This window comes from Ciconia boyciana, chromosome 6 (genome assembly GCF_034638445.1).
Source record: "Ciconia boyciana chromosome 6, ASM3463844v1, whole genome shotgun sequence".
NCBI lineage: Eukaryota > Metazoa > Chordata > Aves > Ciconiiformes > Ciconiidae > Ciconia > Ciconia boyciana.
This window is the reverse complement of record NC_132939.1, coordinates 41386920-41402850: the sequence shown is the minus strand read 5'-3', so window position 1 is coordinate 41402850 and position 15931 is coordinate 41386920. Positions and strand designations below refer to the sequence as shown.

Below are 15931 nucleotides of genomic sequence, written 5' to 3'. Positions count from 1 at the left end.
GAAAGGTGGTTTCAGTAGTTAAATGAATCAACTTGTATGGTGAATATGATGGGTCTGCCCAATTCAAATGCAACATATAAACAGCTAATAATATTTATGGAGCTCCAGTTCAGTGTTTTTTGGTGAGCTATTAGCTAGTAAAAATTGTCAGTATGCAAGACTTTGGAATTCTTGGGTTTTTTTGTAGAACAGACACTTGTATTTCGTGTGCTTTTTAAAAGTTGATTTTTGTGTTAACTCTTTTTCCAGAAAATTGAACTCTTGACATCCTTTATCCAAGAACCCGGAGCAGCAGAGAGACAGTTTTTGCAATGAGGAGAAATTATCTGCTAGGTGAGTTAAGTGCCGACAATCTGTGATCTTTTCAGTTGGGGAAAACGCTATGAGTTGTAATCCTCAGCTCTGTACGTAAGTTGAATCAGTTGCTGTGGTAGCAGGTGATTTAGATTTACTAGACATTGGGACAGGCCTTGGGTGAGGTAAAAAGGAGGGTTTGTGACCTGTATGTGTAATTTCCATGCTGAGCAGTGATGAAACTCTACTCAAATGTTCAATGAAATACGTAATCCTACTTTTTTTGTATGTTTCAAAAAATGTGAGGATAGAGTTAAGTTCTGTGAGTGTTCTAGGAGTGAGATAACTGGTAAATTGTGAATATCTATGTACCTAGGCAGACTAAATATATGTAGGAATGCTTAGGTATGTATATTTATCTCTGGTTGTCATTTTACAGTGTGGTGCTTTGTCAAACTGCCTGGTATTTCAGGTAAATTTGAAGTGACAGTTCATTATAGTAAATTAGATGTGACTAATTTCCTCTGTGAGTAAATTTTACACAAAAAAAGTGTAGAAAGTAGTAAAGGTAACCTTCTGCTGTGCTTTTGATGACAACCCGAGTACTGAATTATTTACCATTGCTTTGTATTGTCCATTTACTGTTTGATGGATCATTTTACACTATAATATTGTTACTGCATAGGAAAAAAATGTATGTTCAGCAGTCTCAGTGACCTCTGGAAAGGATAATTTGTTTGGGAGTTTAAAATACAGTTGACATTTTACCAGAATCTCCTTGACTATTTTTGTTTGCAAGGCCTGCAGAATATTATATTTTGAGTTTGAGGCTATATGGCATTTAAATAGTGGGAAAAAAGTTATCATTAGAAGTATTTTTCATCTTGATTTGCTTCTAGTTATGCCTTTTGACAATGTGGAAATTCCCAAAATAGTCCGAGAGACATAAGTAAAATATAACTTCTTTAGAACTTCAAGTTTTTGAACCATCCTTTTTTCAGGTGTGGGGTTTTTTTGAAAAAAGACAGCATTAGAGGTTTGTTCAGCAATGAAGTTCTGTTTTTTCTTTATGCCTTGCTTAGCATTGAGAATACATAAAGTGTTTGAATAAGATGTTAGCGTTTCTATTTGTGAATATAATTAACATGAGTTTGCTAAGTGTAGGTTACTGCTATTGCTGCACTTAATTCTAGATCGCAAAAGTCTTTATGTTTGGGGCCAGCTGATCATTACTTTCAGGTATATACATGATCAAGTACTAGTAAACATCACTTCATGCAAAACAAGATGAAGAAAAAAATAGTAGCTCAGTGTGAACCCCTCTGATTTTTAAGTATATTTAACTTTAATTCGTATATTACGTCAATACCATTATCTCATTTCCGAAACCATTAAGTATTACTAAAGCCACCTAAATAAAACTACTGTAATCTTTTTTTTTCTCTTTTTAATTTTAAGTTTTCCTTTGAAAGTTTTGTTTTAATAAGCCAAGCATAAATATAATATGATTGTTGACTTGCTAGTAATTTTTTTCTTTTTCTGTTTAGGTGTTTAAACTTCTGATACAGTCGCCACATATTAACGGGGAAGAAAACCTGATTGATTAACACAGTTCTGGTAGTGGGTTGTTTTTTGTTTTTATCTTATTCCACGGTGTTTGAGAAGAGATTTGAGGAAAATTTCAAGGAATGGAGTTAGCTCACAGTTTACTACTTAATGAAGAAGCATATAACCAGCTTGGTGAATTTCAAAAAGCAGAGTTCATTTTTGAATGGTTACAGTTTTTGGAAAAACTTTTACCAGTGACTAGCAGAGTAAGTATAATGAGACTTGAGAAGAAAAGCAGATTATAGAGCTATTTCTCTCTGCCTTTTTTTGTTATTTTGTTTAAAAACAAAGAGCAGTATTCAGTTTCATTTGCTTCATGTCTTTTATGTACACTCAATGAAAGTATGTTCACTGTTAGCAGTAACTTTCTAAATGTTAAAAGTTTTTGGTCACAGCCCTTCAGGTGACAGAGCCACTTGTCCATTGAAAGGAATTGAGAAATAAACATTAAATGATTTTTAAATTTTTAATTTTTTTTAACCTCAGATTATTACTGCAAGATTTTGCATCCCCGTGATGAAGAATGGCAGTCATGCTTCCACCTAGCATGGCACAATTATTTGGTAGTTGGCACAATTCTAGCAAGCAAGAATGTAACATCTTTCTCTTTGTTTTTTATTTTCCTAATAATGTTTCAAGCCAACTGTCCAATTGTTTGCTTCACTGTTTAGTGCATATTAAGTAGCGTATGTGGATATTTAACAGTAAACCAACCTAGACAGTGCTATTTAAGAGTTATGCTATTTGTGTTAAAATATGTAAATTAAATACAGTACCAGGCTCTTTAATTTATTTTTTTTAAAGAGCATTTTAAAAAATTGAGATAGACTGAGATAGATAATTATTTTAAGGGAAATTCTTTCCTTTCTAATGCTCAACTTCTTGCAACTCTGCTAAAGCTCTTCTTTACTACTTATATTACTATATTTATACAAATTGTTTTATTTTAAAACAGGCATAAAAGAAGCAAGAAATGGCAATTTTGTTTTAGCAAGATATAACTATTCAAGTGCCATAGGGAAAATACTCCTGAAATGCTACTAGAAAGAATTATGCTCTGAAAAATGTGATATTTTTTTATTTTAAATAAGAATAACATAATCACATATTTGAGAGGGCTTTTCTTTAAGTAGAAAGGTGCAATAAAATGTTCATTTTTAATTTAAAATATCAGAGTATCAGTATGGTAATAATGAAAAGTAAAGAGAATTAGCATTAATTATCTTTAACTAACTTTTAAATTTAACTGAAATTTAAGTGGTTACTGATTTTATTTCCAGGCTGATATAAGGGAAAACCAGAAGAAACTGGTTGAACAATTGACTTCTTTATTAAACAATTCACCAGGACCTCCTACCAGACGGCTTGTTGCCAAGAATTTAGCTGTACTTTATAGCACTGGAGACACTTTTTCCGTTTACCAAACAATTGACAAATGCAATGAACTCATTCGGAGTAAAGATGATTCACCAAGTTATCTGCCTACGAAACTGTAAGTATTTTTTTTAACCCCAGACTTCAAATCCAGTAATAACAAGAGAGACAGATTTACATGGTGAGAAGTTAATGTAGGAGAAGGTATGCTCCCTCATTTCTGCCCATTGTCCAGTAGAAGCTTTGTACCATATGACACACAGAATTTGGGAGCTTTGCTGACTAGTATCATTATTGTGGGTGTATCTAGCTGTAAAAAGTAATTTTTTCTTTGGTGTTACATCTCTAAAATTTTTAGACTTGAGTATTACAAAGAGAAACTGAATTCATCTGAAACCTGAAAGCAAATTCAAATTGCTTCCTTCCCTCTAGGTATTGTAACAATTTTATTTTAATCATTTAATGTATGCTGCCTTCAGGGTAGAATTATGAGTGGTTAAGTACTTGTGTAGCATTTTATATATTCCTTTCTGTGTCTTTACTGGAAAGTTTTAAGTAAGAAGTTCAGCTGCATGTTGAGGGGGGGAAAGGGTCAGTCAGTACTTTACAACATAAATTGCCCTTGAAAGTTGAATATATTATAAGCTTAAAATATATTTTTCTTCCTTATTTAGAAGTTTCTTGTTATTATTCACATAAATGTAACATAAAATCGCTTTAAAACTACTTTAAGTGCATTAAAACGCTTTAAAATCACATTACTTTTGAAGCATTTAATGCAGAGATAATTTGGTGGCTTATGGGAGTCAGTGTAGGTTGCATATGTTAGAACAAAATTTGACCTACCTAGCTGGCTAGTATTTACTGGATCCACTGGAAAGAAATGCATTAAGTGATTTGAAAGCTAAGCTAAATTAATTTATTTAGGAGCATAGGAATGCTAAACTTGTTGCTATCATTCGGAACTATAATGACCATAGTATGCTTTAAGGTAATAGGGTAGACTGAGGCTGGTTTATGCTTTATGTTTTTGTTCAGTGAGGGGACAAAACCAGCTTGCAATACATATTGCCACATTGAATAAACCACGCTTTACAGCAAGTCAAACAAACGCTGCTTGTTACAAAAAAGATGAAGAAAGCTTTTCATAAGTAACTTATTTAATGTTAGTAAAAGAAAAAAAAAATTACCTGATGTGATGCATCTGAGTTCACTACCACAGGACAGATAATAAAACAAAGAATGTGTAGATATTGTATGTGTGCAGCAGGAACCAAAAGGGTAGAAAAGAGTTTGTGATCTCCAGCCAGACAATTGAAAGTCAGACCAGAGAGAATACCAGCAATGGATAACACAGTTATGAGTGGGCAGGTGTTTGAAAAACAAGGAGGAGGTAGTATACTGCTGAGCAGAGCAGTAAAACAGAGAAGGACAACAAGCGAAACAGTTATTGAGTACTTTTCTTAATCCAGCTGGGAAACTGGATATAGTTAGTTAGAAACATCTGAAATGTTTGAACTAAACGCCTAAAGCCTAGCCAGCAGAACAGAGAAACGTGAACTGTTACTGCAGGATGTGAAACCAAATCTTAAGGTACAGCAATATTATTAATAACTTTGATTCCTGAAACAATGCACATCTTTCACTATAGTGAAGAAAATTAAAGGTAGAGATAGTAAAACATCATTGTGCATTAATGATACAGTACACAAAGCAGAGCAGAATCTGTCTTCCTTCTTTGCTTCACATACTAATCCTGTTTCTGACAACCCAAGTTTCCTGAAAATAGATTTTTGCAAGAGTCAGTTGTATTTTCAATATCATAATATTTTTTTGTTTCCCTCTTGTTCCAATTGACCTCTTGTGCAGTCTTTTGAGTTAAGAATAAGTTTGCTATGAAGGGTTTTAGTCCTGCAAAGTAAATTACTGCTATAATAGTGGCTCCTCAACAGTGAGATGCATTAACATTATATGTGAGCTGTAGTATGGGACAGAGCTCTGTGGGTCTTCCTTGCTTCGGCTGCAAGGTGCCACACTGGAGGGAATGGGATGATGGAGTCCATTGGCAGTAAGGCAGAAATGGCAAAGACAGACCGAAATGGCAGATATCCAGACTCTGAAAGCAGAGAACTAGCTGGGGGAGAAAGAGAGAGGTGGCAGTGTTCAGAATCCTGCTGGGTATGTACGCAGTAGTGAGGAGAGGAAATAAAAGATGAAGTGGAGAAAAAGGTAGCAGTAAAATATGGTTTACTTCAAAAAAGGTTTGGAAAACGGATTTCTTATAGTACTGACATTAGACAACAGGCTACAGAAAAATAATTGGAACTACAGAACTCTTTATTGAGTAAAATCTTTCATCTTTGGCTGCAAGTATATGGAATACTTGGTGTTCTGTGAAGAAAGACTGCTTTTTTTTTTTTTTTTTAAATCTTGATTAAAGTGTTGTCTTTGTTTACCATCTGTCCTTATTTAGCATACATGCCCATGTTGTATGGTAGCAACACTTTGCCATCATTTGTTCACAATATGTTGATTCACCTGGAAGCTCCTTTAAATACAGTTTCCAGTGAATTGTTCTCTTATCTCATAAGTTATCATTTTTATTCCTTCATATAGGTGGAAGATGGAAATGTTTTAGGCAAGCATTTTAAGAAGAACCTTAGTTAGGTGCTCATCTCCTACTAAAATTGAGCGTGATGTGAATGCTATATCAGATCAGATAAACAGGTCATGTAGTATGAATACAGCTTATTACTTTACTTTAAATTACAAAGTTTTAAAAATATCCACTAGGGCTGTTTTTAAACCATAAGCATTTTGAAAGCATTTGGCTGGTCAGCAAGCTTTCATAGCTGATCTCAGTGCTATTTTACCACATGTTTAAGTATCTTAGTTCTGCATTTTTGTTGGTACCTCCCCAAGTACAATTGTTAAGGCAAAATTTGAGAGAAAACACCTTAAAGGTATCTTATAGAGAGAGTCATATATCAAAATGGAGGTGTGCTGCCAGGGAGGAAAAAACACAGGCAGAGAGGCTTTTCCCTGCCAAACTTGTATAAATTTACAGGCTTCCTTGGAAACTTCTGGCCGTTGCTTGGGATTTGACAGATAAAATGACTCCATAGTTAATACAGTTTGGACTTAGTGAAGAAACATTTGTGGGAAAAAAAATAGACAACTAGAGCCATGATACAAGTCTAGAAGGCAGTCAGAAGAGCTTCCTAAGTCCTATGCTTTGAGCTTTTATAGAAGCTGAAATATTGATGTGCAGAAGCAGCTGGATTCTCAACTTTAGTTGACTAAATGTTACTCATCAACAAATATTGCCAGTTTGTTGCTAGAAATCACTTTTCAACACTAATTGACTCTTTCCTACAACACTTAAGCACATGGCGGTACAGCCAACCATGTAAGAGTGTTTGCAGGTTATACCATCATGTAATAAGGTAGTTCTGGTTTGGTGGTTTTTTGTTATATATTTTTAAAATATTCCTCCTTGGGTTATGATGTGAAATATATTATTTAGTCTTGAAACTAATTAAAGAGAGTATCTGTGACCGTCAGATGATCAATTTTGTAGTAAGATGGTGCAATTGTAATTTTATGCCCAGCCACACCATGAACAAAATTAAAATCCAAACTGTTGGTGTGTACTGAGTTGGATAAAAGCAATAATGAAACATGTTGCTTTAACGAAAATAGGATTTTGCTATGATAAGAGATAAAGAATATCAGTTTTGTTTTTCTTACTGTGCTTTGTCATTTAGGGAATTACTATTAATATTAAATGCATTTTTCTAATTAAGAATGTGTTCAGTATGAGATTTTATGTGAAACTTGAATTCAGTTGGGCAATAAGTAAAATGTTGTTTTCTTGAAGGGGGTGCTGAGCAGTGTCACTGCATATTTAAGTAGGTCTGGCCAAAGAGCTGAATGCTGATTAAAGATATAATTTCTTTTTTCTTTGTATTCAAAAAATTAATTTGTTTAGTTATAGATCTGTCAACACCAAGTGTTTTCCTTAATTAATTATTCAAAGGAAAACATTCTTTAATTAAGCAACTCTTTCTTTATTTCTTTCTTTTTTTTGCTCAATATTTAGCAATTTTTACTTTTGCTGAAGGAGATGCCAATGAGGACACAGACTCTAGTTGTCAGGTATTTCACCTGGAAACTAAATTCAGAATCTGTGTGCTGTGAAAAGGACATGGGCTTATACTTTTATTTCCTTCAAGGTGTTTCCTTATTATGTATTGTTATACATAAATGCCAGAATTTTAATTACTAGACCATTTGCAGTCTACTATTGACCATTGAGTTGTAAATAAACCTGTCCCTGGCTACTTCTAGCAGCATCTGTTGTAGCACAGTGCCATAGACTACATGATGCAGGGCATGCTTAGTTAGAAATTAATGTTAAGGTTTAAAGGTGGATATGAAAATTGTATTCCTATTGTAAAATTTATTGGAAGATTGCATTACCTGAATTCTTGTATTATCCAAGTTATTTTCCCAACCCTTCTATCCGCATTTCTCCTACAGCGTGAGTATGTGCCACACACAGACCTCTTTTATTTTTTTTTTTTTTTTTTTTAAATAATCCACTTTTGATAATCCACTTACATTTTTGGGACATTCTATTTAGTTATTTTGTTGTTTGCCCATTGATTACGTTAGTCGTCTTAATCCCGTTCATCTATTACTGCATCCATTTTCACGCGTCTTTGGATTTGCTTTTGTTTTAGTGCTGCGGTGGTATGCTTGGGCTATTTATACAAAAAATTGGGAAGAATTTTGGGAAACAGTTTTACTGACACCGTTGGGAATGTGCTTAAAGCAATGAAGAATGCAGAGGTATTGGAACAGCATGTTTAAAAAAATGACTGGAAAAATAATAGGATGTTTACTGTTGGTAGCTGGACCAATGAATAGGAGAAAGTGCATGATACCAAAATATGAAAAAATTGTGGAAAGACATAGGATAAATATCAATGTCTAAATTCCAAAGAATTACTGGAGAGTTAATGGATTATGACTGTAAAGGATGGATCATAGCTATTCTCAAGCTGATTTCATGAAAGAACTTGATAAACTAGAAAATCTAATTGCCTTATTAATGAGAACATTTTTGCTCCAGCTTGTACTTCATGTTTTGAGTTTTAAACTGCTAGTGAGTACTTTCCAGTAGAACATAGAATTACTATTTTCACTTGCTTATAGTGTTATAGAGCAAGTTATCTGCTTTAACTCACATTCGCATAAAAAGATCTCTAAAAGTCTAAAACAAGTAAACAGTGGTTTCGGTATTTCAGTAGTCAGCATTTTGTATTTCCAAGGAGCTTAGGGTTACAAAACTTTAACATTTCTCTTTTTCATTTTTCAGTCTCAAGGTCGTTATGAAATCATGCTTAGTTTGCAAAGTATATTAAATGGTTTAGGAGCTGCTGCTATCCCCTGTCACAGAGATATTTACAAAGCTGCCCGATCTTGTTTGACAGATCGATCCATGGCAGTCCGTTGTGCTGCTGCAAAGGTAAAGTGCTTAAAAATAGCTGCTTTTATTAAGTAAGCTCCCTAAATAAAATTCTATTTTAATGGATGATGAACACAGCAGTAAACACATTGTTTGCTTATCTTTATTTCTTTGATATTGCCTTGGCAGCAAAAATTCAAGTCACTTTAGTATGAAGCAACATGCTTATTTTGTTAACTCTGTGTATTATGTAGCAAGCTAAAATTTGTATTCAGTGCTTTTCCACATCAAAACATTTTTATTTCCCTTTTTTGTCTAGTGTCTTCTTGAACTTCAGAACGAAGCAGTATTTATGTGGAGTACAGACCTGGATAGTGTTGTGACCTTGTGTTTTAAATCCTTTGAAGGTTCCAACTATGATGTACGATTAGCAGTTTCAAAACTTTTAGGCACAGTATTGGCTAGAGCTCTAACATCTAAACAGACAACAGGTAAAGGATGTACTTCGTTTGCTGATTCCTCATCTGTAAAAATCTGTCAGATGATCAGAAACTGTCACGTTCTGTTGAAGCCCGAAGTAAAATCACAGTGTAAACTCCATCTGGCTGTGCATATCTCTGTTTTGGTGTTTTTTGTAACATTTTTCTTGTGAAGTGCTGTGGTTTTTGTTGTGCTAACCCATATATATATATATATATATTTATAAAATCATAAACAAAGAAAAATATTTGATAAAACTAGTTGGCTCTGTTACAAGATTGTTATCATATGGAGAGAAATTAGTAGCCTCAAGAATTTAAAGGCAAGATTAATTTCAACAGTGTAGAAAACACTAAGATTTGAGGGAGTGTCTCTTTGTCAAACTAAAGAGTTAAGGATATCTTTTCAAGCTGTTTTTCCACAATCATCAATTCCACATCTGGATTGTCTAGCAGTACAAATGTGATCAGAAGCAGAAATGAGCATGCGGTTTTGTTCACTCAACAAGAGTATGTAACAGTTTTTGCTGACAGACAGTACTTGATCCAACTGAAGTATCCTCGCACAAAGTTAACATCTCAAATCTTTGGTGTCATTCAGACTGGGCATTTTTAGTCCAATCTTAGGAGTCCAAAGCTGAATATTTAACTGTAATCTAAATGAAATACAACAGGATGCTGATTAAGTGTCATTCGGACTGTTTGTTCTGCTTTTAATGGCATAAGAGAAGACCTTCAGTGCAATAAGCAGCAAATGACAAAATTACATGCCTTTAAGCCCAACTTGCTGCCTTTCAAAATTCTTGAGGCTGTGTATTTGCATTGGAGACTCTGAAGTCTTGATTTAGAAAGTATTTTTCTAAGAATCTCTTTGGAAACAATTATTGAGTTACAGAAAACAATTAGCACTTATCTTTTCTCATTTAAAGTTAAAAAAATAATACTCTGACCTCTTTATAAACTCAGTAGTTTTTCTTAATCTTTGTAAGCAATGTAGTTATATAATCTTACCTTAGCACTTTAGAAATACAAGAAGCTCATCAGCTGTTTTGATGGTTATTTTTAGTGGGGAAGGACTAGGTTAAAAACAAGTTAGAGCTAAGTGAGACACAAGCTAGGTGGGCTAGAAGGGGCTGGAGGAGAAGTAGAGGGAGCAAAGCATGAAGAATTGCATAGTCCTGGTTTCTGCTTTGTATCTGATAACCTGCTGATGTTGGGTTGTTTTTTTATTTTTTTGGACATGATTATCTTAAATCCTCTCACTTCTTTTCCCAATACAATACTTCAAAGAGAATGAAAAATGCAGTGAAGATTTTAGGTCATTTAGTTTGCACACTATGCAGTCATCATGCTATGTTTGCGTACACATGTCCCAGCATGTATTTTAAATGAACTTTCTATCAAGAAATAAAACAACAGCATAGGAGCTAGGGATAAATAATTTTCCTAGAAGATTGTAAACATATTCCATTATTCTCATTGTTTTGGAGAGCTAATATAATACTAAGGTGAGATGCTTTTTTTTCTAAGAGGCCTTGTTGCTGTGCCCTTATCTGGCTAAGCATAGCAGAATGATAATCTGCCCTGTCTGGAGTTTGGAATAGAGGGTTGTCTTTGGCGGTAAGCTGGAATGAGTTAGAGTCAAGGCTTTCATGAAGCTTTGGGTGGTCGGAGTAGGCCATACAGACCTTTTTGCAAAGGGAGCTTGGATTAGATGGTAAATACTGAGGGAGGGTAAATATATGTATACATATTAGGTGATGGCCTAAACTATTTAAAGATAGCTGAAGCAGAAAAACTTGAGAAATATTGTGGGTGAAATGTCTTAGTTTCTCTTGTGAAATTATGCTCAAACAGTATTTGGATTTGGTTGTGCTACTGAATTTGTGCAAATTGTTTTTTCTAAAATTATTAGAGTTGAAACTTTTCTTCTAAAATGTAACAAGTTTTACAGAGCTATTACTCTAAAGATTTACATCTGTTCTTAGCATCCACCAGGCATAACTTCCGCAGAATCTCTTTGGAAGAAGTGATGGAGCTACTGGGAACTGGATTTCTACGTGGAAGTTGTGGATTTCTACGAGCCAGTGGCGATATGTTGAAAGGGACCAGTTCAGTCAGCAGAGATGTTAGAGTTGGAGTAACCCAGGTTTGGATTACATTATTTATGATTTTCTGAGATTGCTAAACATTCCTATAATGACTGTTTTGTTCTCCATGTATCTCTTACTTCGTACTTTTTTGTATCTGTGGCAAAATGTAAGTAATTTAAAATAAGGATTTACATCTTGAGTTATGCTAGAAAGAAAAGAAAAAAAGATTTCTGATGTTGCTTATTGTTTACCTGATAGTTTGAAATTTTCAAAATTAAATATATATTACTTGTGAAAGCTTCACATGATATGAATTTCAAGTAAGTGATATAAATAAGTACTTTCCTCAAATTTTTAATTTAAAACTTAATACCTTATGTCTAGAAATGAAAGGGGGAAGTTAAAAGAATTCTTTGAACTTGGAATAGTTTCCTTCTATATAGGGACATTCCCAATCCCATTCTGAAAGAATGGTTCTGCTTTAAGTAAGTGCATGAAAAATAAGGAAAACAGAACTTAGTGGAAAAGAACAAATATCTGTTTTGCTGTGTTCCAGGATGCTCACTTAGAGGATAGAATCTTGTTAACTGAGCAGGACTGAAGTCAGACCATATAGTGCATGCTGGTAAAAACAGTATAAATTTTTCAGATAATATCAGACTGGCTTCTTCCTGTAAATATTATCTTAAAGCGCATTTATGTGCAAAGACCTAGATATTCAAATGTTAAACCTGTGAATCAAGACTAAAGGTCATGGTGAACATTTACATATCAAACAGCTGTGATTATTTTAGTATGTTACAGTCCTCACAGCTATTTTATTCATCCCCTTTGCCAGTAAGGGAATTTTTCAGTGCATTTCAACTTCTACAGTGCAAAAAATCTGTAAATTAGCTTGAGTTACTGATAGAAGCTGCCAGACTTTGCACTGAAACAGCTAGAAGGTGCTCACAAATTGTCTTCTATGCTCAGATCATGCTGGGTGGAAGCATTAACTTGTGGCAGAGAGACTGAAAAGCTGGGGAACAATAATACTTTGACAGCTATTTGCCTAGAAAATGCATGCCAGACTCCTAGGGTGTTCTGTATACATGGTGGTTTTATTCGTTTTCCAGGAATAGATATTTCAGTTCAGTGTTTTGACTATTTGTACTGGGTTTGGAGGCTGTCTCCTTTTCATGCATTTCTATGTTAACACAATAGTACCTGTGCTAGATGGTACATTCTAGCTGTATCAGAACAGTTAAAATAGTACAATGTTTCTATAAAAAAACCTTGAGAAATTGTGCGTATATCAGTACCTGTAAGTAGAAAATGTTTGCTGTTATAAAATGTATTAATTATTATGTGAATTGCAGCTTATTATAAATTTAAAAATAAGCAAAACACTGAAGATTACTTCTCAGATATGGAAGAATTTATATGTGTCCAAGACACAGCCAGGTTCAAGAGGTAGTTCAAGATATAGCCATGGCAGTATGACTCTTCACAAGTCTATTTATCTTGTTGAATTCCTCACTTTTGAAATCTGTAAAACAGGGGTAATGTACTGGTACATTATGAAGGCTAAGTAGTATTTTTCAAGAGCTATTAGATGCTGACAGCATCTAATAGTACAGTTTCTCCATCTACAGTACTTCACTTTCTTTTACGTGAATAATTTATTTGTTAGTATTGGACGCAGACAAAGTATGTATGAGGCAAATACAGAAGTTCATTGATATGGGTAGTATTTGTGAACTTTCTTATGATGAATTTTGTGTGTTCATTTGCATATTCTCATTTTTTGTATTCCCTTTTCTTGATGGTAGCACGTCTATCCATTTAAAAAAAAAATCTAACACAGGCACATGGAAGACATTTGTAGGAGAGCATATTATGTGGCAAAATAAATGGTCTTGTGGTGATTAGATTTGTAAAGTGACTGCATTCTTTCTCTTTGTTGTGATATAGTCTTTTTACGGTACCTCCATTGCAAGGCAAACAATTAAAATTCAGTGAGATGAAGAACAGTGCTTGGGGGCTGCAAATATTCCCTAATTCAAAGCCTATAATAACAAAATTCTCTCAGGGTTATGGGTTATAGTTTTGTAACATAGTAGTTCTTAAAATGCATTCATACATTAAATTTGGGTTCCACGTGCAGAATGTTAAATAGCTGGAAGCTGTTGTTCAGTGAGACCAAACACAATGTTTTACATAACAAGTGCCTGTGCAGGGTAAACTGCCATTTCTCACACTCTGGAATGAAATAACATGGGCAAGCAGCTTGAATTAAGTTACAGTCAAACCAGGCTGCAATATTGCTTGTACAGTTTTGGTAGTAATTTAAATGATTTAAATAGATCCAAAAAACCTGAAGCTACCTGAAGTGAGAATGTATGTGATTTATGGATGCATACATGTATAAATAATCTCAGTTTAGTGACATTCTAGTTGTGGCAATGTGCAGACATAAAAAAAAATTATGTATGTGGGATAGCTGGCAGTGGTTTTCCAGACTATTTTGCTCTAAAATATGGCTTCTTTTCAAATCTCTTCCAGGCATATGTGGTATTTGTCTCTACATTAGGAGCACAATGGCTTGAAAGGAACTTCTCTGCCTTCCTTTCCCATATTCTAGATCTCGTGTCTCAGTCTCACCCTAAGGCTATTCAGAGTCAGACGGATGCTATCGGCTGTCGCCGCTGTGTTTCATTTATCCTTCGAGCTACAGTAGGAGGCCTTCTTGGGGAAAAAGCTCAAATTGCAGCTGCCAAGGAGATTTGTCAGGCCATCTGGAAACTGAAGAAAGTTGTGGGTATGGGTCTAACAAGATTATCCATCTGAGCCTCTGTTTTTCCTTTTTTAAGTGATTGTGCAACTTCTAATCCAGAGACTGCAGAAATAGAATATATAGTGCTGATTTATTACCATAATAATGTAGAGGGCTTTTGATGGACTGCTTTGTTTTTAACTTGGGCTGGTTATTTGTTTGTGTGTGTCTGTGTTTCTGCATGTGTGTATCCACACAAGTGTAAACATCTTTTTTTAACACTTCTTCCCTGGTGAATGTAATTTAACCAATTACAAATATGACAAAATAATAAATATATGCAGTAATAAAATATAGACAGTATTGTAAAATAAGTTAAATTGGCAGTTAATATATGTCTAGCCAGATTTTGCCTTCCTGTTCAGAGCAGCTGACACTACTGATGGTTCAAAAAAGAAGCATTTGTTCCTAATTGACAAAATGAGCATTTCTCCTGGAGAAAACAGATCTCTTGCATGACAAAGTCTTGTACACAGCTTCCAAAAAAAAGCTGCTGATCTCCCACCATCGTCCTTGTAGGCGAAAAGAAAGAGAATGCTGGGCATAACCAGTCGTCCCCTGGTGTACGGCTGCATATTGTATCCTAGTTAAATATCTACATGTTAAATGTCTAAACTGACACAATCATTTGTGTCTCAAAAGATGAACTTTCAAAAAAATCCAGATTTTTCCCTCCCTTTTAATTCCCTGCCCCCAGCATCTCGCTCGCTTGCTCTCACACTATTTCACTCTTTCCTTCCCTTTCTTTTTTCCTACTATGTAGTAAAATCTGGCAAGTTATATCAAAGCATGACCTCTTCAAGTCACTTTTGGTGAGGCTGAGAATAGCATGCTTCTTACTAGCCACTGTTCCCCATCACTTAAAGATAAGCAATTTGGTAGTTTCCATTTTATCTACCCTCCTGCCCTCACAGACATTACTATGCTATCCATTTGAGTAATAGAAACGTACTTGTCTCAGTGAGGGTAAACCTTTATGAAAACAGTTTGGTCATTAATAAAAATGGTAATGATAAAAGCTCATTTGGTAATATAAACAACTTATCATAGCAAAATCCTTTTTCCGATCTGTTTATTTCATTTTGGTAATGATTTCATGGGGATCTTCCTATATTGTGTTATCAGATGCTGCAATGAGTGACAGTAACTTGGAAACAAGAATTAGTACAACAGATGTAACAGCAAGTCAGCATGTGCTCGTGTGTGCACTTCAGGAACTCGGGAGTCTCATCCATGGCTTAGGAACTACAGCAGCACCATTACTACAAGACTCCAGTACAGGTACAAGCCCTTAATTATTTTGTGAACCAGAGTACAAAATATATTCCTTTGTTCACTGTGATTTTCTCTGACTTATTATGGCTGGACTGTCAGTTCTTTCAAATCTGTTGGGATCCTTTGTCTGGCATTGACTATAGCAACCTTTTTTCTGGAGTGCAGTTTCCTCACCTGGACCTCCTTAGTTCTTCTATCCTTTTCTGTTTTCTTCCACTAAACTTAAAAAAACAAAAAAAAAAAAAAAGGAAGAGGGGAAGTTGGTTACTTCACATGCTGTAGGAGATCTTCAGGCGTTGCCTAAAGAGTTCTGTGTCTTCTCCAGCCTGTACTAGTATGTTAATTAAAAAAAAAAATCAGTATCAAATTTAACTCCATTAAGGGATGTATTTAAAGTCCAACACTTTGTAATGTTTATAGTAAATCAGTTTGAGCTGGGTATCTTCATCTACCTTAATTGTTTTCATTTAGCTGCAGTGAGAATTTTTTTTTTCTGGATGGGTTCAAGTGGACATCTGTT

General features: G+C 34.6%; 1 protein-coding gene across 10 annotated transcripts in view; it reads left to right on the top strand.

The window, feature by feature from the left end:
• Positions 1–15931, top strand: part of HEATR5A (HEAT repeat containing 5A) — a 75426-nt gene that overhangs the window by 15081 nt on the left and 44414 nt on the right. For all 10 annotated transcript variants that reach the window (XM_072864060.1, XM_072864062.1, XM_072864068.1 and 7 more), the window contains exons 2-10: positions 250–333; positions 1842–2108; positions 3183–3394; positions 8022–8130; positions 8660–8809; positions 9069–9240; positions 11217–11377; positions 13866–14121; positions 15262–15417. In XM_072864060.1, coding sequence (XP_072720161.1) covers positions 1983–2108; positions 3183–3394; positions 8022–8130; positions 8660–8809; positions 9069–9240; positions 11217–11377; positions 13866–14121; positions 15262–15417 — 1342 coding nt within the window. In that variant the 5' untranslated portion in view covers positions 250–333; positions 1842–1982. The remainder of the gene's footprint in view (positions 1–249; positions 334–1841; positions 2109–3182; positions 3395–8021; positions 8131–8659; positions 8810–9068; positions 9241–11216; positions 11378–13865; positions 14122–15261; positions 15418–15931) is intronic.